The sequence below is a fragment of the Danio rerio genome, chromosome 5 (genome assembly GCF_052040795.2).
Source record: "Danio rerio strain M-AB ecotype USA chromosome 5, GRCz13ab, whole genome shotgun sequence".
Taxonomy (NCBI): Eukaryota; Metazoa; Chordata; class Actinopteri; order Cypriniformes; family Danionidae; genus Danio; species Danio rerio.
Genome location: NC_141025.1, coordinates 63,597,920 through 63,622,602, shown reverse-complemented (window position 1 = coordinate 63,622,602; position 24,683 = coordinate 63,597,920). Strand labels below are relative to the sequence as shown.

The following is a 24,683-nucleotide window of genomic DNA, read 5'->3' as shown; positions in this document are numbered from 1 at the left end:
TCTGCGTAAAGAGGGACGTCTTTTGAATGGTTTACTAAAAGCCGCAATTATTTTGCACGCGGCTCATCCCAGAGCAGCAGTTTGTACTAGAGCTCGCTGTTTCAAGTTATCCAGAGTTGACTGAATCTTAAATATCACAATAGTATTAAATATTACAATTGTAACATCATAGACACCAACACTCTTGCACAATTAATACCCAGCTGATTCAGACGTTTCATAGTGACATTAAAAAAGAGGACCACGCTCTTTTTTTTTTTTTTTTTTTTTTTTCTTGTCAAAAGGAGCAAGGTACGCCTCATGTTTTTGGAATGGAAAATCATGTTTGCTCTGATCACACATATTTGTAACTCACGGGACGATAACGTATGACCACACGTGCCTACAGACAAATTTGCCAAAGAAGCCAAATGGAAGAAGAATATTGCTGTTTGATACAGACGAGTTGATGCGAAACCAGCGCTGATGCTGATGGCCTCCTGGATCTGCGTCATAAACACAACAAATAGGCTTTAGCTTTTATTTTTCAGTTTATAAAGCATGTATGCAAATTAATGCAATATCATATTTAAACAACAAAATTGTTTACAAAATTCAACAAATGCAGTACACATATATGACATGTATATTGCTGTATCAAAGATTTTTTATATGTGGGAGCTCACAATTAGCTGGTGTTTTCACATTTGGCTCAATTGCTTGGTTCACACCTGATTTTGAGTGACAATCCCCTCCCCTAACCCCCCACCCCAAAGTTGTGGATGAATTTGATAAGCCTAAGGCCTTCTGTATGTGCGCGCACATATAGACACACAGGAAACATGTTCCATTTCCCACAGTGGTGCTGATAATGGAAAACTTTGCAATGCAATACAAATGGGTCAGCTATTGCATTGGTAACAAAAGTGTAATGTAACCAGCTGTATGAATGATGTTGAGATATTTCTATTACATGCACATTTACACTATAAAAGAAATCTGATCAAATGCATTTTTGACAAACTCTAGAATTGCTAAAACGTGCTAAATGTTTTAATTTTAGTTTTCGTTTTTCGGCTGTATTCTGTGTTGCACTTTTGTGGCCAGAGGGATGAAATGCATCTTAAAGGTGTTATGAACTTGAAAAATCAACATTCCTGTGATATTTTGACATATCAGAGAGTGTTTTACTGTAAAATTGGGAGGGTGGAGAACTAGCTAATTAGCATTAAGGGCACAGACAACAAAAACGGCTACAATCTTAAAACAGCTAACATTACCCAGATTTAAAAAGGTATGATAAATAATCTGATGGGTATTTGGAGCTGAAACGTTACAGATACATTCTGGAGACACAAGGGATTTAAATTAAATCTTAAAAAATGATTGAAATTGGTGCCCTTAAAAACAAGTAAAAATGTTTAAAAATGCAACTGTTCGCCAATCATGGCCTCTGCGTCAACATGTTAGTCAACATATTTGATAATACTGTTAAAAGACCTCAAAACAAAATAAATATAACCAATTCATGAGCACATTAATTCCAGCTTCAAAAAGGGCTTGTGTTTTTTGTCATTACTTAAATTTGACAAGTTACATGGTGTATTTGAATGAAATTTAAATTTACTTTGTATTGTTACAGTGTTAGTACATGTGTAATTAACAATATTTAGTCTTGATTTCTAATATTTAGAAATTAATTTATTAATAATTAAAGGTCATCCAAATATTGCAAAAAGGAACTTTTGTAAAACTGTTCTGTAGGACATTTGTTTGTTAATTTTGATTCCCCTATACTCCTATTAATTTTCAATAATGGTATAGTTTGTGCCATTTCAGGTAACATCAGTGTGATGGATCAGTTTTCTTGCCTTCTCTTTTTTTCAGGTAACTAAAAGTGATCTTGAGAGATTGAAATGCACCTACCGGCAGTTAACCAAGGACGCTGTTTTAGCAAGAGAAAAATACAAGGACGCTGTTCTGAAAGGTGAGGTGTTTTATTCTTTTTTTATTTATTATAAATAGCTGATTTTGTCTATGTCTAAGTTCACAAATAATGACTTACTGTGATGGGAGTGATTTATATGACTGGTCTGATTCAGAATGAGAATTATTACTGTGATATGATGTGCAACATAGGTTAGGCAGTCTTTTTTTTAGTCCAAAACAGTATGACTTTATCCTGTGTAACACAAAAAGATCATATATCAAAGGTCTTTTATTTTGAAATGAAAGTCAAGTGTTGTGGTCCCCATTAACCTTTATTGTTTGTATGAAAGCAGTGCAAACAAATCTTTTACAGAGCACAAAAGTAGTATACTATTGTTTTCTGGAATGAAGAAGATTTGTAGTTCTTTAATTTGACAACTGGAAAAAAGAAACACAAGCTTCTTGACCTTTTTGACTTCAATGCCCCCCTTTGTCAAGTACAATATTTGAAGCCTCCCATGATATGTCTGGCTCTTCTGCTAAAATAAGACTGGCAAAGCATTATTATAATACAATAAAATAATCACAGATCATTAGAATTATGCATTTTTTTTCAAGATTTTGCTAGATTTTGTCTTAACTGCATAGACATTATAATAGTTTCTATTGACTTTGAGTCATAATAATTTGATTCAATTGACTTCAGTACAATGATGTTTTTATGTCATCAATGTAATTATATTAAACAAATTATATGCATGTAGTTACATTTGTTTTAATTTCTGTAGTAACATCTATAATCATACTGCTGACCCATCTTTTACATCCCATTCTTAAACTACCTATACCACCAAAGCTGACCCTAACCATATCCATATACCACCTCAGTAGCACTTTAAGTGTTGTTCAATACAACATGATTTTTAAAAAGTACCTAGTAGTTAGGTCCACTTAAAGGGCCATGAAACCCCCCTGTTTCGGTTCAAGTCTATCCAAGTGGAGCTCTGCGAGCAGAGGGAGGAGTGGGCATGGCCGGCAGAGCAGGAGAAAAAAGGGGAGCGAACAATTGTCTTCAATTGACTCACAAAATGAGAGACAAACCGTGAGGGAACCCATGATTTTATAGTTTACAAAGTTAAAATGCAAACAAATAAACAGCAAATTAATGCCCTGCACAATTTATTATTATTATTATTATTATTATTATCATTATTATTATTATTATTATTATTATTATTATTATTATTATTATTATAAAGGATAACCATGTAAACACTATAAGTGAGGACTCTCCTCCTCAGTGCCCGGGTCTGAATGCAGACACAGTGGATAGTAGTGCAGCAGGTCTTGTACCATGTCTATTCCAACCATTAACCCTGCTGGCAATCTGTGTGATTTTAAACATAGAATAGGCAATGTGCCTGAATGGTAACAAACTTAACTGATAAAAGACGAGGTCGGCCATCCTCCAATTCTTGTACAGCTCTCCTGACAAAAATGCTTGCTGAAAATCAACAGCTTTGCTGTATCAGCTCTGACGGCATCGCGGGAAAACAAATGCAACAAACCCTTTGAATCATGGAAACAAATATAAACGACCCTTCATGAACAGCTTAACCAGTGGCATAGCGGACGGGCCCGTAGGGCACGCACCGCGGGGGGCCCCGCGTGATTAGGGGGCCCCACGTCGTTGTGATTTTCAACAATTGAAAATCCGGCAACCGCAATAATCAAACTTTTGGGAACAACCGTGGTCGGAACCAAAGTTCACAGGTCTGTACGTGTTCTCTGAACTTCTCTCAAGCGGTGGACTACTTCATCCTGATTGCTTGCCGCTGAACCGCGTCATAGCTCATACCATAAAGTTGACTTTGATTTCAACTCTCCTCGACGCCCGCACAGGAGAAGACGCCCCGCGCTGTTCCTCGCCACTGGTTCTCATTAAAAATGAATGACTTCTGGCTACTTTGACGCTCTCGCCGCTTTCGGTTTGTGATCACTCCTCAGTTTGTGAAGGCTTCCCCGCGTTGTCGCTCCACCCCGCCCCCTTTCCCGCTCCTCAGTTAGTGATTGCTCCTCAGTTTGTGAAGGCTTCCCCGTGTTGTCGCTCCACCCCGCCTCCCTTCCCCGCTCTTCGATTTGTGAAGGCTTCCCCGCGTTGCCCCCCCAACCCCCCCAACTGGGGACCCTGTCAGTGATCCCTGGAGGGGGGCCTCCACATTTTGCGCTACTCCACTGAGCTTGCCGTACGTGGACGTGGTCTCATCCAGTCATTGGGTCTTACAGTTTGCAGGTCTGCCTTGCCTTTGTGCTTTTACATGCTCTCATAAATAATTTAGAAGCAGGGTCTTCTCATAGAATAAGAAAACTCCGCTATGAAAAATATTGAGTGTCATCACTCTACTAGCAGATTAATGCTACGTCACCGATTTTGATCCCGCCCCAAAAATTATTTTAAACCTGGAAGATAAAATTATTTAACAAGCTCAAAATTATTGTTTCTCCCTCAATTAAAGCAGACAGGTGCTAACGTCGTCCTAACTGATGCTCAACAGACACAAATCTGTTAAAAGTACTCCAGGGTGTCTTAAACTTTTAATATAATAATTAGGTTGTGCTGTAAGTTTGCTGATACCCTTTGGTTCAAAACCACCACTTTTGACTTTGGTGTTGGGCCTTTAAAAACCAATATTGCTTTACTTACAACTTGTTTATCAAACTGCGTTTTTCAAAGACTTTTCTAACACAATCAGATGTTCAAAGAAACCACCTCCACTTTTGCTTTTCATCTCACCGGCACGACCGTGTTTCACTTCCCTACAGGCAAAGAGACTGAGAAAGCCCGTGAGCGCTATGACAAAGCCACCATGAAGCTGCATAATCTGCACAACCAGTACGTGCTGGCGGTGAAAAGCGCACAGCTGCATCAGGAGCACTACCATGAGTTTGCACTGCCTCTGCTGCTGGACTCCCTACAGAAGATGCAGGAGGAGATGATCAGTGCACTGTGAGTCAGTTCACCACATCACACAACTGGCTATTCGATTCGTTTAAAGCATTAATTTACTTGCAGAATAAAAATGTACTCACCCCCTGGTTATTTAAGATCTATATGACTTTGTTTCTTCAGTCATAACGAAATTAGTTTTTTTTTTTATATCTATGTGAAATCAAAATTTAAAATGTTTATTTTGCTAGCTCCAGTGGTAATTTCGTTGACGAAAATTTTCAACATAATTTTTGTGACAAACAAATTTTCCACTGATGAAAACTAGACGAATTCTAATGACAAATTAAGTGATGATGACGACAATTATAATAAAAATTTACTGACATTTTCGTTGACTAATAAAAACGAGAATGTGATTGAGAGACGTTTTTGAAAAATATCTAATCACAGTTAATCTTGATGTCTCTTGCATGACACACACACATTGAAAAGTAACTAATTCACAGTAAACACGGGATGCGTTTACATCATCCATAGGGGCGTCTGTCTGATTAAACTATGTAGGTGAGATGGCAACAGCTCAGAGAAAAAGATTTATGTTTGATGCCAAGACAAAAAGTCTGTAAACCGTACGGGGAGGAAAAAGCTGATATAAACAACCAATCTCAGTGACATTAGCATGCCAGAGAATCATTCTTAAGTTCACGGTAAACTCCATCTTTTTTTTTTTTTATTTACTCGAGTATGTGCTTTTGTTTAACTGAAACGGTGTAGCCTCTCGCTGACCTTTATAGATGCTATTAGGTTGTACTGTAAGGATCAGCCAGTTATTCCAATGACAGTATCTACTGGTGGACGAAGGTTCACTGCATGTTCATTTAAATTAAACCAAATATATTTTAGTCAACTAAATCTAGAGTAGATTTAGTCGACTAAAATCTTATGAAATTAAGTTGACTAAAACTAGACCAAAACTAAAATGATTAGTTAAATAAAATGGAATTTTTGTCAAAAGACTAAGACTAAAATTAAATTAAAATCTAATGTCAAAATTAACTCTGGCTAGCTCACATTATTATTGTTTTTAGGTAAACAATTAATTTAATCCACGAAAATAATGTTTTTTTTTTCAAAGTTTGATCATTTGCTTTCATGTTTGAAGTGGCAGTCTTCTGTTGATATTAGTTTGATGGCTTCAGCCACAAAATTCTTAACCACCTCTTACTGTTAAGGCTCTAGTGTACATGAAACAAAATCGAAAAAAAAGAACTGAAATGATGTCATTTTGAAAAATTCCCAAAGACAGGTGTGCCAAGCTTGTGGCATTATAATCAAAAAGACTTGAGGCTGTAATAGCTGTTAAAAGTGCATCAACATAGTATTGAGCAAAGACTGTGGATACTTATGTACATGTGATTTTTCAGCTTTTTTATTTTTAATTAATTTGCAACAATTTCAAAAAGTATTTTTTCACATTGTCGTCATGGGGTATTGTGTGTAGAATTAAGAGGAAATAAATTAATTTAATCTATTTTGAAATAAGGCTGTAACATAAAAAATGTGAAAATAGAGAAGTGCAGCTATGTATACTTTCCAAATGCACTGTATAGCAAAGAAAATATTGCAATGTCAGACTTTTTCATTATCGTGCAGCCCTAAGTAAAACTATGATTGTTATATATAATAACATTATACTACTTTTTAGTATTGATATTAGAATACAGCTTCCTCTTGATCTGTGGAGGGCAGTGCAGACCTTTCTCACTGTACCATGTCTGCTTGTTGTGAATGCTTTGGACTGTCACGTGTATATTAGTCTTTTGTTGTGGATCCTGCGCAACCAGTACTACACTAAAACCCTCACTGCATGTTGTACCCTCAATCCAATATCTCATAGCTGTCAGAGGATTAGCAGAGAACAGAAGTCTCTTTGCTTTTTTTCCTTTCCTAAGCTGTTTTTTAATCACAGAGTATGCAGTAATCTGGAGTAGAGGTTAATCCACATGAAGGAAACAATTGCAAAGGCCTTCTGGGATTGATTTAAAGCACACCATGGTCTATAGCCTATATCTGATTTATTTAGGAAATAGAAGACATGCAGGAGCGTGTGGTATGAAGGGATCTATGCAGTTTATTTTAAAATGAATTGAATGATAAAACTCATGAATAAAAAAAGGAATGAATAACTGATTATTAGTGTAATTTATGAGAAAATTTAAGGTTTGCTAAAAAGACAAACAAGTATATGGTCAATAAGTGCTTTCACAGTTGGCAATACAGTTGACAGTCCAGATTGATGGATTAATTCATTTGGTGAAACTGCACATTTATTAATTGGTACACACAATGCTTTTCATTTTATTGCTTTTTTTCTTCTCTTCTCTAGTAAGGGGATTCTGGAGGAGTACAGTGAAATCACCAGCCTGCTAACAGATGAAATCGTGAAGGTTCATAAAGAAATCCACACATCCATCGACCAAATCGATCCGCTGTCAGAGTATGACAACTTCATTGAAGTTTATAAGTAAGGCACTTTTTTAAATGTGTAAAATAAATGTGTTTGTGTCTGTATATGGGTCAAATATGTAAATTTTTTATGTGTTCTGTTTAATTTCCATACATTTTCACAATGATTTACAGAAGAGACCCACTACTTTTTACATATGATGTAGGAATGTTTGGCAGTGCAAAAACTTTGGGTTTCTGTGGAACAATATGATTTATGTATTTAGATATTTATGTATGTTTGCATGCATGTATGTATGTATGTATGTACAGTTGAAGTCAAAATTATTAGCCCCCCCTTTGAATTGATTTATTTTTATTATTATTATTATTATTTTTTATAATTTTCCAAAGTATGTTAAACAGAGCAAGGATTTTCACATTATGTCTGATAATATTTTTTTCTTCTGTAGAAAGCCTTACTTGTTTTATTTTGGCTAGAATAAAAGCAGTTATTATTTTTTTAAACACCATTTCATAGACAAAATTATTAGCCCCTTTAAGCTAAATTTTTTTTACGATAGTCTACAGAACAAACCATTGTTATACAATAACTTGTCTAATTATTCTAACCTGGCTAGTTAACTTAATTAACCTAGTTAATCCTTTAAATGTCACTTTAAGCTGTAGAGAAATGTCTTGAAAAATATCAAGTCAAATATTATTTTCTGTCATTATGGCAAAGATAAAATAAATCAGTTATTAGAAATGAGTTATTTAAACTATTATGTTTAGAAATGTGTTGACTAAATTTTCCCTCCGTTAAACAAATTCAGACTTATATTGCTGCCTCTCTTCCCACCTCCCATCTCTCTGCACCCCATGCTTTACCGTTAATACTATTCACTGTCCTTTCTATTAAAGGTGAAAGCCCCCAAAATATAATTATATATTTAATTATATATATATAATTATATTATATATATGTCATGTCTTGACCTACAGTATACTGTCCTTGACCCATGCTAATCTTGAAACTGGTAATTGTTTAATGCCTAACTGTAGTATAGTTAGACATGGGACGATTACCAGTTCCAAGATTTTCTGCGCTTTGGAAAAGTCCAAAAGTTTATAAAAAAAAAAAAAAGTAATGTCTTGTCTTGACCTATAGTTAAGCATGGCACGATTACCAGTTTCAAGATTTACTGTGCTTTGGAAAAATCCAAAAGTTTGAAAATTTTTTGTTAAATCATTTCTGCGGAATGTAAATGGTTTTTATTTTTTTTAAGGTGAAAGTATCTCCAGCAGCAAAAGACCATCCAAATCAAAAGTTCACATTGAATATTTTAAACGTGTCTTTAAAAAATAGATGTATATTGTGTTTACTGGTGGAATTTTTTTTTTTTTTTTTTTTACCCAGACATTTAATAAAAATATATTGTATAGCAGTAATCACAACACCTTGAAACTATGATATTTTTATCCAAGGTAATCAAACTGTCAGAACCTTATACTAGCTTATGTACATGTATACTTTAAATATCGTTTTTGTCACAAATGTAAATATATTTCTGACATCCTCTCCATTTCTATTTCAACAGATCACCAGAAGCCAAAGAACCTAATGTAGAATTTGATGCAACACTATTAGACGAAACCGAGAATCTTCAAGCAAACGAGATTCTGTGGAATAATTTGACAGCAGACAGCTTACAAGTAATGTAAGTGGGTTATTTCGACTGCATTTGTGCTTCAGTCCTTATGTTTAGTAATATTTTTTTCTGCAGTTTTTCCATTTTGTAGGCACAGATGTTTTATGCTACCTTTAATAAGTGGTAGACTTAATATGTCAGATAACGTGGTAAAGGTGAGCGTTTGACTTATTTCAGGCTCAAGTCCACCACAGAGGAGCTACTAATAACCCAGCAGAATCTGCACAGCAAAGAGGACCTCATGCTGGACCTGGAGAAAAAAATGGAGGAATCTACCAAAGCTTATGAAAAGAAATCAGAGTAAGAAAAACAACTCCTCGAGTATTTGAAAGAGAAAGCTTTGAATAGTTTAGTGGACTTTGTTTTCTGCAAATGAGCATTATTTTTAATCTGCATCAGTAGTGCGGTTCGGTTTGGTACGGGTCACCTTTATCAGACTTGGTTCTCCACTGCCAAGTGTTACCAATAGTACCTTTGGTAGGCGTGTTCTACAACAGAAAGCTGCAGTCGACATCATTCTCACTTGTAGTTCCCAAAAATCCTTTATATTCATAAATATTTATGTATAAATGTTAATTACTAACCTTTCTATGAATAGGAATTGATTATAGATGCAGATCAATGTTGATCCACTGTACTATAATGGTACTGTATCATCTGCGATTTAAAAAAAAATGTTGATCTCTAAAATGTTACCAATAGCAAAAAAAACAAAAAATAAAAAAAAACATACATTTGGGTTCATAAACGATACAAAACATATACAGTCAGTACAAACCTCTCATCTTTACACTTCATCAGCACATGTAACGTTAACACATTGTTAGAAAGCAATTTCATCATCCTGAGTTCATAATGCTCCAAAAGGTGATGTTAATAATTAAACATGGCAGTTTGTTTATCTTTTAAGTTGCTAGAGGAATAAATTGCTCCTTTATTTTTTTGATCGTCACTCTCACGTTTGTCTGTTTCTGAAAGGATGTGAAAATCCACACTTCTGTAATCACGCTCACGTTATTAATACGAGCTCAAGTTCGTTATTTCAAATATAGACGTACGGTGAGTGACCGCAAACAGAAAAAGTAAAACCATTTGTGCTTTTAGATACTGTACCGTACCACTCAGTGGAAATGGGCCATAAGACCCTGTTCGCACCTGGTCATAAGATGTGTTTCCATTGATACAATCACAAGTGTATAAAGGAGACACAAACCAAAGTTAACCATTTACAAAAACTGTTTTATTACATAATTTTTAGCTGGGTTCCAGGACATGGTGGGCTTTCAGGAAATGAGCGAGCTGATGCCGTTGCTAAAGACGCTTTGAAGCAAGTGGTTGAAACAAATGTCTGCAAAGGTTACAAATGTAACAAAGGTTACATTTTAAATAAGTGGCAAGACGAATAATGCATTGGAAAATAATGAATTATATGAAATCCAACCTGAAATCTCAAACAGAATTTTAAGACATTTTAAGACTAGATTTGATCGAGTGATTTTTACCAGATGATGTATTGGACATGCAAGATTAACCCGCTCCTTTTTACTTAAAGTTGAAGACCCCACTCAATGTTTTTTCCGCACAACTCTCCTTACTGTAAAACACATTTTACTGGACTGTCCCGCTTTTAATGATTCCAGATGCCTTTTTCATAAAATGAACTCACTTAAAGACATTTTTAGCAAAGTGACCGGGAAATTTTTTGAATTCTTATCATGCATTAACACTAAAAATCTTATTTAACTTGTGTATTCATTTGTTTGTTGTTCTTAATTGTTTATTTATTATTGAAGTGTTCTTGCCATAAGAGTTGCCTTGTTTTTTTCCACTTTGAACTTGGGTTCAAGTAGGGTTGTCATGGTAGCAACATTTCAGTATTCTGTACCGATACCAGTGAAAATATACAGTTCTTGGTACCAAAGCAAACACAACACAGTGTATTTATTCAATTAACTTTTAAACATTTAAAAAGGTTTTCTAAGTTTTAAAGGTTTATTTAAACATTTACCTTTTTTTTTTTCTTTTTTAAGAGACATCTTAATGGACCCTTTTTAAAAGCCAGTTATGACGCGTTTAACAGTCATTAGCATCTTTAATCCTTGAAAGTTTTTAAAATTTAGATTTTTACGTAAAACTTATGGTTATTTATATGTAGTTCTATATGTATTATATTATCTATGCCTCAAATTACAAAAAAACTAATTACAGCTTGTGCGAGGTGTCCAATGCAGCGACTATGGGGCAGGACAATACATATAATGTTATTCTCCCCTCTGGCTGCCGTCACCAGTCTTACAAAAAATTTTTTTTTCCTTTTTCCTAAAGTCTTTATAACATCATCGTGGAGTTTTTCTTTTAAGGATTTCAGCAAAAAAGATTGTAAAAAATGTTTTTGTTGCATTCTCCCGTTTACTGCGCTTAAAGTTTTTCAATTATAACGACTTCCGCTACTGAGAAACCTGGAAATGTGAAAAGGGTCTATATAAGAAAAAAAATCTGAAAATAGGTAGCTGTGCAGTGAATTAAAATACTATAAATTCTATAAAAACTATAATAAGGTTAATTTCATTATATACAACGTACAGGCTGAAACTACTTTTCTCATTTATCAGAAATGCTATTTACTTCACTAGTGTTCCAGTTTGTAAAAACTGCATCAGCACGTTGACTTTAGGCATTTCATTTGAGCAGTACAATTTTCTGTTGACAAACATTTATTCATGGCGCAATTTTCATAATTTACAAAAACTAAAAAATATGCGGTATCAATGAATCACACATTATGAATATGCTACTTCATGCACTGGCTGATGAAATTATAGATGATTTATTAATTTCATTTATTTTATTTTGTTTAACAAAACAATGTTTGTTACTTGTGTGTATATAATGCTTTTTGATGTTACAGTTTTTAGATATTTAGACTAGAATTATGATTTTAAACAAAAGAAAAGCATATGTTGTACTGTGCATGCACCTAAATCTGATTCACCCTTTTGGATTATAACATCAATTCATGGTTACTCCTGCTTTAGTGTTCTGTTCATGTCAGCTGTAAGTGTGTGGATGCAGCAATGATGTGTGGGGAACTCAAGTGTTTCCACAGAGCTTCATTAGGCTGAGCGGAGCGTCCTTGTTGACCTCAGCACCTCTGTGAAGATGAAAGGGCTCAGGCTGATAGAGCTCACTGAACTGTGCTGTTGTGTTGGATGGATGAGGATTTGTCCAGCTTCAGCACATTCTTTAAGGTCTGCTGGGTAATCCAGTACAAGAGATGCTGATATAATCACCTCTGCAAAAATCAAATGAGCAGCAGATCTGCTCAGCTCTACACCTGAACTTACCCAGTTCAGCTTGCTGATATTAGATTTATTTTGCCACACTCAATCTGCAATATGGATGCTTTAATATATTACTCACAATTTATATGTATACAATTAAATCAATGACAATCATGCTTGATGAAATTCTGTGCTTAGTGCAAATCATGCCATCAAATTTAATTCATGTTTAACCACTTAAACTCTGCGGACCCGGTACCGGGTCCATGACGTCATGGACTTTCACTTTCAGATTTAAAGGGCTAGCGTTGCACCAGACCCCCGTAATTGGTGTCGTTTGAAAGTGTAGAATCTATATTTTATGCACATATGCATCACTTTGGTATTCCACTGTATAAAAATTATTTACACTTAAATTCACAGTATTTTGGATACCCGAGCTGGGTATTTTACATTGGTTCATTTTCATATTTTTTTATATGACACATGTACAAGTTATAGCTCAAATGAAAGCTCTTGCCAGTGCTCATACAGTTCTAGCATTCTTTTTACTGAATTATATTCATATGCCAAACAGTTGTTAAATGAAATTGTGGTGTTTCCATGGCGCAGAAATGTAAACAATACATTCATGATCAATAAGCAGCCCCAGATAGCACAGACAGCTGTCATCTCTTACCTTATGCTGTGCCCTTCAGGGCCATTCTCCTCTTTTTGAGGTGATGTGCATAAATAAATACTTTTATATGTCTGATGTAGTCCAAACACAGTGAATTATCTTTGATCAAACAAAAGAATAGTGAAATATGCAAACAAGGATAGGTTTCCGTGGCTTGTACAGCACCTCTCATCAGTTGGAATGCAATAACTTTTGCATAGATTATGGTAGAGACCTTTTTCTTTTTTCCTATGATTACAGACATGTGCAGGAACCACCAAAATTAATTACAGCACTAAATTAATTAGACCACACTGAACCTAAAAGGTACACTTTCAAATTTGAGTTTATAAAAAAAAATAAAAAAAAGCGCCTTTTTTTTTTTAGGTGTTTATTATAACACAGATGATATATACAGATATTGTAAACCGTTTCAATAGTGTTTTGTGAAAATTCAAAGGGTTTTCTTTAAAATGATACCAAATTTTTGCATTTACACCTCTGCATGTGGATTTGGAAAGCTTTTAAATTTGGGTAGGCAAAATCCAGATGAAAATCACCAAATAGCTGCAGAGTTTAAGTGGTTAAAAAATAAACAGCAAAAATTGGTCTCATTCATAATAGGGTTTATACAGAAGGACTTTTAATTTTTAGTAACCCAGTTAAAATGCTTCTGGTGAACTAAATACCATTACAAAATCTCCACGTTCAACGTCTGTTTTCCTTAAAAATCAACGATCTTCACTGCCTGATCGACATAAATAGTATAAAGTGGGACAGGACAAGAAGCACTACATTAAATTCCATTTTTTCTGCACCATATCTTTAAAATATTAAAAATGATTGTACCCCAGTATTTTACAGTATTGGAGTTTCCTAATGCGTTGCGATGTTTCTTAATTTCAACATCGGTGTTGTACAAGGAACTGTATAAAATTGAAAAAAGTCACATTAACTGTTTATCAGTAAGGTAAAAAAAAGCAGAAATTTTTTCCTCTTCAGACAATGTTCTAGCAATAAGTAACTTTACAACAAGTCAACAATTTCTTATTAGAGTATTTGTAGATAATAACAAACTAACAGATCTAAAAGGACTGCATTCGTGTTATGTATCATGTTTAATGCATTAGATTTTTATGGCTTTTAATATATTGCTTAGTGAAAACACTCAATCTCAGACTCAAGGCGAATAAAAAGTAGGTACATTTTATTCATTCGTTCATTTTTCTTCGGCTTAGTCTCTGACTTTTTTTAGAGGTTGTCACAGCCAAATAAACCACCAACTATTCCAGCAAATGTTTTACACAGTGGATGCCCTTTCTTCTGCAACCCAATACTGGAAAGCATCCATACACTCTCACATTCACACACATACACCACGGCCAATTTAGTTTACCCAATTCACTTATAGCGCATGTCTTTGGACTGAGGGAAAAACCGTAGCACCCGGAGGAAACCTGAGTTAAATACGCGTAACCTTAAGTCTGTATGGCAGTCTGATGCAGAGTTATGAGGTCACAAAATTTGGTCCAATGTTAAGTCAGTGGGACTTTTTCGAATTTTCTGGGTCTGTTTTAGGATAATCGTAAGTCACATGAGTTAGAAAAGATATAGCAACCCGAGTCAGACCAGTTTGGAGGTTTGTTGTTAGTTTGGTTATTGTAGCCTGAACGGTCTAGGAGGAGATGCGTATAGAAAAGAAGACTCAAAAGAAGACGGAAGAATATTAAGTTTATATATTATAACAGTATGTTGGCTCTCTCAAGCCACCATAATTATTAAAACATCTTGACAAATTGGGTGGAACTTTTTTTTTTGTTTTGTTTTTTAAAGGGTAGTGTCAAAGTATAACCATTTAAAGTAACTGGATAGTTCTTTAGGGCTCCACTGTGATCCACGAATGAATGAAAAACTATTTAAAAAAATTTCAAGAATAAAAATGTCTGACAATATATTTCTGAAATTTTTATTCTGGTAAGTTAAAAGAACTTAGGACACATTTTACCCAGAAATAGCATTCAGTGCCTCTGCCTCTTACATAACGCTCTGAAAAAAAAGTCCTGAAATAAGAGATTAAAAGAAGCGTTTATTGTGGATTGAGCAGTGTGATCTCTGTCTCTCTTCCAGCGTGGTGCTGTTTCTCAGTCAGAGACAGTTTCTGGAGGAGCTCAGACAGACGGTCCAGCTGCTGCGCTGCTCGGAGGCCAAACTCATGGCACAGAGAGAACTGCTGGAGCAGAAGATGCAGGAGAACGAGGGCAAAGAGCCACCACCCGTCGTCAATTACGAAGAGGATGCCCGCTCCGTCAACTCAATGGTAATGCACCACTTGGTAAGGCATTCAGACTAGATCTTTACAGTATACAGATTTGAATAAGAAAACGTGGGATCGCCCGCAGATGGTGTTTTATATCCGCCGGATTCTCATTTGAGCTCAGATTAGCCACATCCTGTCATGCACCAGAAGAGGAGGAGTTTCTATTTTTTGCTGGCTGTTACTTCCTTTTAGATGTTAATAATAATCCAAGAGTATTTTGACATAACATATAATAGTTTAGTGTGTGCTTGACCAATGGATAGGGAAAGAGACAACAGGCAATTTGTTAATTGATTGCCTATTCTTAGTTAGATGAGTAACTTAGTTAGATTTTTATAAGTGATAAAAATTGTACAGTGAAGGAAAACATATTTACAATAATTAAATGATAAATTACCTGTTGGAGAGGAGGTAATTAGAGGTGCTTAAATCACAGAAATAATTATAACAAAACACTAACTGTGTTGAACAAACTAAACGGAAAATTATAAGAAAAGCATGAAAAGAAACATCTTCAATGTAGCAAACGTCTTAACTACCAAACATAATCAAAACCGCACACTCTCCTGAACCTACTGGAATAATGCAAAAATGAATCTGAGTGTTGTATATGCATATCGCATGACTTGCTCATTTCTACACCCTCTCCGAGGTATTACTCAAACAGGTATCAGTTAACTGGATGAGTTCACAAACAAACACATTGCAGTTTCAAAAGATTTTAGACAAGAGCATTAACCACAAACCAAACGCATTCTCTCAGACTAGCAAGAGAGACTGTCCACACAGAGACCCACAGAAAGAATGAGAGAGAAAGAGAGATTGCTATTGCAGTTTGGGCGGTCTTTTTAAATGCAACGCCGACCTGCGATTGGTAGTGTGAATAGCATTCCTATTCCTATAGCATTCATGGGCTTAAAGAAATGCAAAGCTACAATACTGTATCAATGTATCCCCTTATGTGTCAAAATACTTTAAATTGAGGACATTTTCAAAAAAATAAGGCCATAATTATGTTGTATTTATCAATTAACATCTATTAACTAAATTAAATCAACATTAGTTGGTGTGACCGTCTTTTGTTTGTAAAACTACCGTGTGGAATTGTAGTTTTTAACGTTTTGTTTAAGTGTTCACCTTAGTAGTTATTGATTTTTTACATTATTATTTTTAATAATAGACCACTAATAGTCTGTCTGCTAGAAGTAGACCTTTTGATATTTTTGCAAATAAATGCTGTAAATTTTATAGAAAATATTGTTATTTGAAATCAGTAGCTCAAAATAAAACACACATGGACATTAGGTACAATTAGGGATGCATCGATACCATTTTTTAGGAACCGGTCCTCAAAATTCTGAGTATCGACCAATACAGCTCCGATCACGATACTGTGCCTTTTAAAAAAAAAATGTAAGCATAATATTACAGTTTATATAGTTCTTGTGATAAACTCCAACAATATATCTTCTTTAGTAAAAATTGACGGCACAATCTAACTAAGAACATGATGCTTGCTGTAAACTAGGTTACATTATTTGAGCCTTTGTTATGACATTGATCTTTTGTGGGCCAGCTTTTTTTTTTGGTTTGTTTTTTTTTTAATATTAAGATTTTTCTTTGAAATCTGTTTCAGGCTACCACCATTTACCCTAGTCAGAACACAATCTGGTCTGTTAAATCAAATATTAATATAAATAAAATTACAATGAAATATTCAGTTTCAGAGTAGCCTATAGGCTAAAAAATTCTCTGTTAATGACAATCCATAATGTGCCTGTCAGTTTCACTTTTATTAATTAAATCAACTACTTTGACCACAATGAGCCAGTCTTTACAAACTATTAGCAGCATTGAAAGTATTCCCCTCCGAAGAATAAAGTCAGTCGGAAGGATGAGAGAACAGAAATTTTGATATTACTGAATAATCTTACAAAGTGGCGCACATCGCATCTGCGCAACCGGTGCATGAGACACAGCACACTATAAAAAACTGATAATAAATGTGAAGTGGTTTCCCTACACTGAGTCAGGGCAGTAGAAAACATTTAAATACCACAGCTGCTATTGCCAACGAGCAGTAATTGTGATGTTATTAAACGTCTTAAACTTTTCTTTAACGTCTTAAAGTTTTCCTAGCTACACTCCAATATTATATTCATTTGTCCTGTCATTTAATTTTATGATCTATGTGCAGTTTAGTTGTGTAAAAAGAAGGCTTGTGATTTGACTAGCTGTTGGTGTTGAAGATGCAGAAGAGGGCAGTGTGTTCTCACTTTTACTGTTGTTGCTTTTATCCGTTTCTTTTTTGGCAGTGCATTGATGCACAGTATGATTTATTAAGACTGTTTTAAAAATGAGTACTTGCACTGCAGGGATTGTAACTGAGTTTTTTTCCCCATGCACCCAAAAAGTGGGTTTTTCTAGCAAAACTGCTCCTTGGTTGTACCATATCATAGTGCTACAAAAATCTCTGATGTTTTAATAGTGCAATGTTTACACTGTAAAACATGTATTTGATCTGCCTTACATTATTAAATTGAATCAAATTAACTTTAAAGTCATTTACACTTAAATCAATTACACTGACTGAACACTCCACTTCATTTTAAATTCCCCTAGAGTTAATCAGTTAAGATCGAACCGTTTTAAAATCAATTCAGACAATTTTTGGGTCTGGTGGGAGCACTTTTAGCTTAGCTTGGCATAAATAATAGAATTGAATTAGATCGTTAGCATCTCATTCAAAAAAAAAAAAAAAAAAAAAAAAAGAGAGAGGGAAACATGTTAACTAGCTGGGGACTATTTTCAGCTGCTGCAGCCATGGTATGGCACCAAAGTTACTTGAACATTACAGTGGAAAGAGAGTACATTTCTTAGCCATATTGAAATAGAAAAGTACAACTTTTTTTCTTTTTCTGTTGGGCACAGTGTAGCTACAGAAGAGTCAAGCTTTAAAGGGGTGGTCCACTACGATATCATATTTTAAACTTTAGATGCTGTGTAATGTAGCATAAACAACATCTCTGAATGCAATACGCTCAAAGTTCAATGCAAAGGAAAGCTAAAATGCCATCCAAGTGCTGCTATTTCCACAGAGCTAATTCTGTCTCTGAATGGGCTTCTAAAGGACACGAGACAAAGAGAGAAGCGGTTAGAATTTAATTTTAATTATGTTCCAGGAAATTATAAAAAAAATATATATCACTACCATTTGACAGAGAACAACTTCCAAAATCTCTCCCAATTCTGTGGTAGATTTGGCTAAAAAATCCTCACAGAAAGAGCAGCTACATTCATAGCTACATTCATAGAAGCTGTGGATTGAGAGCCGCAACCTGTAAGTATTTTACTTGTTAAAATTGATCTATTACATGCACAGTTTCTAGCGTTAACAGTATGTTGTAGCAAGGATGTAAACAAGCATGTAAACAATGGCAAATGCTGTTTGGCAGCGTTAACAATTTAGCTACAAATTCATATTTATCTGTCAAACCCCTGTAATTCGAAATCACATTGATAAAGCTAACAGTTACACTGACTGACAGTATTTACACAACGGCAAAGTGTGTGCCAGTAGAGGCATGGTGCTTTCTGGTGACGATCTAAGAAACAGAACAGTCATTTTTATGTTAGCTGAGTAGCAGTATATAATCAAAGACATGAAAAAATAATGTGTTGTTTTACAAATGAAGCATGGCCACACATTAATTTGCACCCCATAAACACAACTAAGCCTTAAAAATACACTCTGGATCACCTTTTTAAGTAGGAAAATTATCTAAGCTTCTTTTTTGACATTTTTGAGTGGATGCTAATGGTCTTATCTGATTTAATGATTTATGCTATGCTAAGCTAAAAGTGAACCCAGCAGACCCAGAGATCTGCTGAAAGTATAAAAAAATAGTTAGACTCAACTGTTTAACTCTAGGGAAATTTAAAAAAGGAGTGTTCCTTTAAAACATCAAAATAAAATTTGTATGATAAAAAAATAAAGCTTAAGCTTCATTAGCATTAAAACGAGTTAGCAAAAAATCGACGTTTTCATGACTTTCAGATAATCTTTTTTTTCACAGTATAAAAAAGTTTTGTCATTGCACTCAAAAAGGCAACAAAAAAACATTAAAAAAATTGTCTTTCTGCTATTCTTTCCTAAGTATTTGATTTGTTTTATTTAAAACTTTATTTTCTTCTCTCTTTGTGCACAGTGAATGTACAACAAGACTTTCTCATTGACAAGCACATTATATTTCAGGATAAAAGCAAAGACAGGATATCAAAGTTTGACACCCTCAGACACTCCATCGCTGGAATCATCCGCTCGCCCAAGTCTGTCCTGGGCTCTTCGTCAGTAAGTGTAATCCCAGTCTTGTGCTTTTTTCCATTAACACCTCCTCGTTTCTATCCGACCTGTCATTTTCTCTGCTTTGACCTCCTGGTTCTCGTCCTTCCTAAGTTTTTCGACGTGATACCCACCAGTGAGAAGCCACTGGGCGAGCAGGAGTGGTATCATGGTGCCATTCCCAGGACAGAGGCGCAAGAGCTACTAAAACAACAGGGAGACTTTCTGGTGCGCGAGAGCCATGGCAAACCTGGAGAATACGTGCTGTCTGTGTTCTCCGACGGACAGCGCAGACATTTCATCATTCAGTTCGCTGATGTGAGTAGACGATAAAATAGTCCGTGTGTAATTGCAGTAATATTATTGACCCTAATTTGTTTTAACAATGCATTACTTTATCCTGTTTATTTATTAATTTAACTAACTGCAGATAAAAACCTCACAACAAACATTTGAACTGAGTAATAATTTGTTTGTTATTTTGTTTATCAATTAATTGTTTTTCAATATAAAAACACAAAAATATCTTTTATAAGATTAATAAAATTTTATATATCTAGAAATGAGGAGTTCAGATGCAAAATTTACAAGAAATCCATCAGACCTCTTTTCCTGTAAATGAGCAATTTCTATCAGCCTCCTATAATTAGGTTTAGACGTTTGATTTTATATGTAATAAGGTTTTTAGCTTGAAAATAAAACACCCTTTTTTAAAAAATTGTCACTTTAGACAATTCTTTAATTCTTTTTTTTTTTTTTTTACAAGGTAAATTTTTTTTGCGTCAAAACCAGCTAAATTGACTTGTGCTTTTTTTGCAAAAACCTCTAAATCCACCTATTGGGACAAGACGTGTAATTATTTGAAAATCACTAAAGATGCAATTAGAAATTATTTTACTAAACAAAAAACACATTATACAAACCACCTAAAATTAAAAATACATAAATCTGTCAAGTAAGTGGCGGTTCATTTTGTTGTGATAAACCAGGAAAAAAGCAGACGGAAAATGAATGAATGAATGAAATCTGTCAAGTGAGTGCTCTACTCAATAACATTAAAACTGACATTAATTAAATCTTAATAATATGTTGTCATTTCTGATATTTGGGATTTAGATTTTTTTTAATGTAAGTAGAGCAATGTAAACATTGCAATCGTTGTAAACTAGGCTTGGTAGATTCAAATAATGTAGTGTAAAAAAATTGTGAAACATCATTTTCTGTGCCTCGTCCCTTAAGATAAAAAGCTTATCAGACATATGGGTAATATGATATAATATAAATAATGTATAGTTTTATATACTATATTTATCTTTTTTAAAAATCAATTGCTCAAATTAGCAAATAAAACACAAAGTAGGTCTTCTGGGGAAAAAGAGGATGCCTCAGACCATTTTAGAAGCTGTTATTCATTTATTCTCACCATACTTAAGGTCTTGGACTCTTGTTTATCCTTTAAGTCTTTCGTGAAATGGAGTTGCTGCTTAATGTACTGTATAGTAAATCAGCGCCACTGTGCAACAAAACGTTATAAATGCATGCTACACATCGGACTTTACATTGTGTTTTCTTTTTCTTATAATGCACATAAGTTTTGAGGTATGGGACGTTTCATTTGCCATTCACTGACAGTCAGACAGGCTCATTCAGTTCATCAAACTCGAAATTTTTTAAAATCGAAAGCGGAATAAAACAGTCTCTTCACAAAAGTCGGCGTATCAGCGTGCTGCTACATTGAAAACATATGATTCGATTAGCGTCTTCTGATTGTTTCTTTGGATATAGCAACTTTTGTTGTCAATGGCAAGTGGCATTTAGCGGCTTTTGAACAGAAATGCCAACCAACTCAGCTGGTGCTTTAACCAGCGACCTTCTTGCTGTGAGACTAACATGCTACCTACTGCACCACAGCGTTGTATATATATATTTCATAAATATATACAAATATGCAACATATAATCAAAAAGTACAGCGAAAATGTTTTTTATAATATATGAATATGACAGGATAGCTGTGTGATAAGGACAGTGTGAGGACCAAGCAACATATTCAGGAAAATAAAAAAAAAATTTATAAATATTAATTTAACTGTTTGTTTATTTATTTATTCGTACACACAGGTGATGGCAAACACTGTGTGTTATTAATAAATAATAATAATAATTTTATTCAGTAATAATTCCTCTTTTTTATTCTATAGTATTGATTTGGTATTGATATTCTAATATTTAATTTAGGTATTGTATCGAAGTCAAAATTTTTGGTATTGTGACAACACTAGTATCAGTACAGGTCACACAAGCATTCACGAGAGCAATGTGCTGTTTATGTGCATCGTGCTTGTGCATTGTTTCAGTCAAAGGTAGTTGCTTCCGGGTGATACATCAGTGCACAGTGCTCATGAAAGTGCATCCTATACTGACGCTGAGAAGAATCCGTTAAATAAAAAAAAAAAAAAGAGTAAAAAGTCGTTACTGTTATTTTATGTGAGCACTAAAAGTCTTCTCGTAGCTATTTTAAAGCCTATTTAGAATTTAGGCATTTAGAATTTAATAAAGGGTGAGCTAATATTCATTTTCATTTTCGGGACCCTTAAACGGGATTTTAAAAAGGCTTCTTGAGGGTCTGTTGAAAATATCTGGAGAAAAGCCAGTTAATACATTTAATTTGACTTCTTCTGAGTCTGATTACAAAAAAAGAAAACAAGTTTTACAAGCTCGCTGTCTGATTTCATTTGTCTCTTTTTGTCTGCAGAATCAGTACAGATTTGAAGGCACAGGCTTCCCCACCATCCCTCAGCTCATAGATCATCACTACACCACTAAACAAGTCATCACCAAGAAATCTGGGGTCGTGCTCCTGAACCCTGTCATAAAGGTGAAATGTCATCCTGCTTCTCATTTTAACAAGCCATTTTGTTTTCAGCATAGTCTTTCGAGATGTCTTCACTGCTAAAGCTATCACTCTTTTTCCAATATGAAACCATCAAATGTCTTATTGCAGAAATTTAGCGGGTGCATTGCTCATTTTCCCTAATGTACGCAACTACATAGGACATGAAATTGATGTCGTGCTGTGCGGTTCTCAAATCAACCTCTTCTGCTGATGTAAAGTCCTGTGATAGGATGTGCTTGTTGATTTCTTCTTGGCTACGGGAAAAGACTGTAGCACTTTAGAAAATATGAGTTTGGACTCGTTTTTTTGATGGTGGTCCACACTGGCTGGATTTCCCCCAGGAAGCCTGTTGTGTTTGCTTCTGCGTCTGTGTGTGTATATGTGACTGTGTGAGTCTGCCTCTCTGTGACTGTGCGTCTGTCTGTCTGTGTTAGGGATGGGAAGATTTCCAGATTGTATGTCTGTGTGTCTGCTTGTGTAAGTGTTTTTGTGTTGTATTTTTGTGTGTGTGTGGGTGTGTGTATCCATCAGGTTGGATGATTGCCTGCCATGCTGTTCCTCTGATGGGTTTTTGATGACAGGGGTAAAGCACCTCATCCGAGCATGTTGACTGAAATCATAATAGTGGGGATGTTTCTGCTGCTGCATGCAAGAAACACTATCAGACCCCTGCGAATGCTGAGATCTCTTCAGACTTTGTGGAGTTTCACATTTAGAGACAAAATTGAAATCGTCATATGGTCGTGTAATTTTTAGGCTTTGATTTATTAGTGTCGTACAAATGTACATTGCATTTTAAAGGTTTGTACGGTGGCCTAGAGAGCTTAACGTGCTGCAATTACAAAAAAAGTTTGCAAATTAAGAAAAGATCTCTATTCGTTTGACAGCACACATGCTGCAAATTCTCATAGCGCGAACACTTTTTAAAAAAAACATGCTTAGTTTTGTTCCCAACGCAAACAAGTTAATAAAATGTGGTGCATTTTCTTACAACGCAAACAAATTACAAAAACGTGATGTATTGTCTTGCAACATAAACCAGTCACGAAAACACGTTGCATTTTCTCACAACGCAAGCAGGTTACGAAAACGTGCCGCATTTTCTCACAACACTTTCAAAAAGAAAGGAACGCATTTTATCAAAGGGGTGGTCCACTATGTTCTCATATTTTAAACTTTAGTTGATGTGTAATGTAGCTGTGTGAACATAAACAACATCTCTGAACGTAAAAAGTTCTAAGTTCAGTGCAAAGGGAGACCTTGGTTTTTACAAAGTTAGCTTAGCCAAGCCTACAATGAACGAATTTTGGGGACTACAAAAAATACTTCCGCCCCCTGTGAGATCACAAAGGTTTGTTACTACGCACCCAAAACTGCGCAGGTAAGGGCCGTGGCCAGAGGCGCTGCAACGTTAGAGCAGAGATGAAGCTAAAAATGCGTCTAAACGCTGCTGTTTCCACAGAGCTTCGTCTGTTTCTGTATTTGGGCTTCCAAAAGACACGACACAAAGACAGAAGTGCTTACAGTTCAATATTAATTATGTTCCAGAGAATTATAAAATACATAGCAAGCATGATTTGACAAAACAGCTTGTAATCCCTGGGGTGATTACGTTGTATTAAAGGCACAGCAACAGTGTTTTATGCAGCACATTCATTTTATGTCACCAGCTTAAACTGTCTGACACCTTTACGGCACTCATGTACATTAAAAATAAATGCAGGGCACAACTACATATGGAGGATGGTCTCTAAGTGGTGTTCTCTAAAATTAAACGATGAATAGACTTGAGACTATTAATATGTGTGCGCCGTTGTGTGCAAGGATTATATATCAATAACCACCTCAGGGAATATTAGGGGTCGTGAGTCACTGGCATTGTTATTTTGTGGGGCGCAGACTGAAAGGTTCGGGAACTTCTGACTTAAAAGACAAGCAAAGGGAAATGCGTAGTAAAATGACAGCAGTGAAACTAAACAAATCTGTATAAACCCAGAAAATACAGTTTTGATTTATTTATTTTTTTATTATTGGGGATTAGCATGTTGAATGAAGTCCATTATTGTCCAGGTTTTATTGTCGAAATAGAAGGTCACTTGTCTTCATGATGTTTCCAGTAACAGCCTTTTAATTGATGCCATTATCGTAGCATTGTAGTAAATGTCTGTTGTCATT

The 24,683-nt window shown here is 35.0% G+C and overlaps 1 protein-coding gene and 1 long non-coding RNA gene across 5 annotated transcripts in view; one reads left to right on the top strand and one right to left on the bottom strand.

The window, feature by feature from the left end:
- LOC137490176 (uncharacterized) overlaps positions 1-24,683 on the bottom strand; it is a 331,069-nt gene that overhangs the window by 24,654 nt on the left and 281,732 nt on the right. The window lies entirely within an intron of this gene.
- The window catches only part of fer (fer (fps/fes related) tyrosine kinase), a 63,720-nt gene that overhangs the window by 17,506 nt on the left and 21,531 nt on the right, over positions 1-24,683 (top strand). For 2 of the 4 annotated variants that reach the window (XR_015491850.1, XM_087254261.1), the window contains exons 4-12: positions 1,867-1,966; positions 4,732-4,915; positions 7,245-7,382; positions 8,905-9,024; positions 9,193-9,315; positions 15,082-15,271; positions 19,527-19,622; positions 19,728-19,931; positions 22,368-22,490. Coding sequence is in view for 2 of the 4 variants with exons in the window: in XM_087254261.1 (XP_087110387.1) it covers positions 1,867-1,966; positions 4,732-4,915; positions 7,245-7,382; positions 8,905-9,024; positions 9,193-9,315; positions 15,082-15,271; positions 19,527-19,622; positions 19,728-19,931; positions 22,368-22,490 (1,278 nt within the window). In the remaining 2 variants the exon portion in view is untranslated. Of the gene's footprint in view, positions 1-1,866; positions 1,967-4,731; positions 4,916-7,244; positions 7,383-8,904; positions 9,025-9,192; positions 9,316-15,081; positions 15,287-19,526; positions 19,623-19,727; positions 19,932-22,367; positions 22,491-24,683 lie in introns of all 4 variants that reach the window. The other 2 variants (XR_015491849.1, XM_087254260.1) reach the window with 1 other exon arrangement.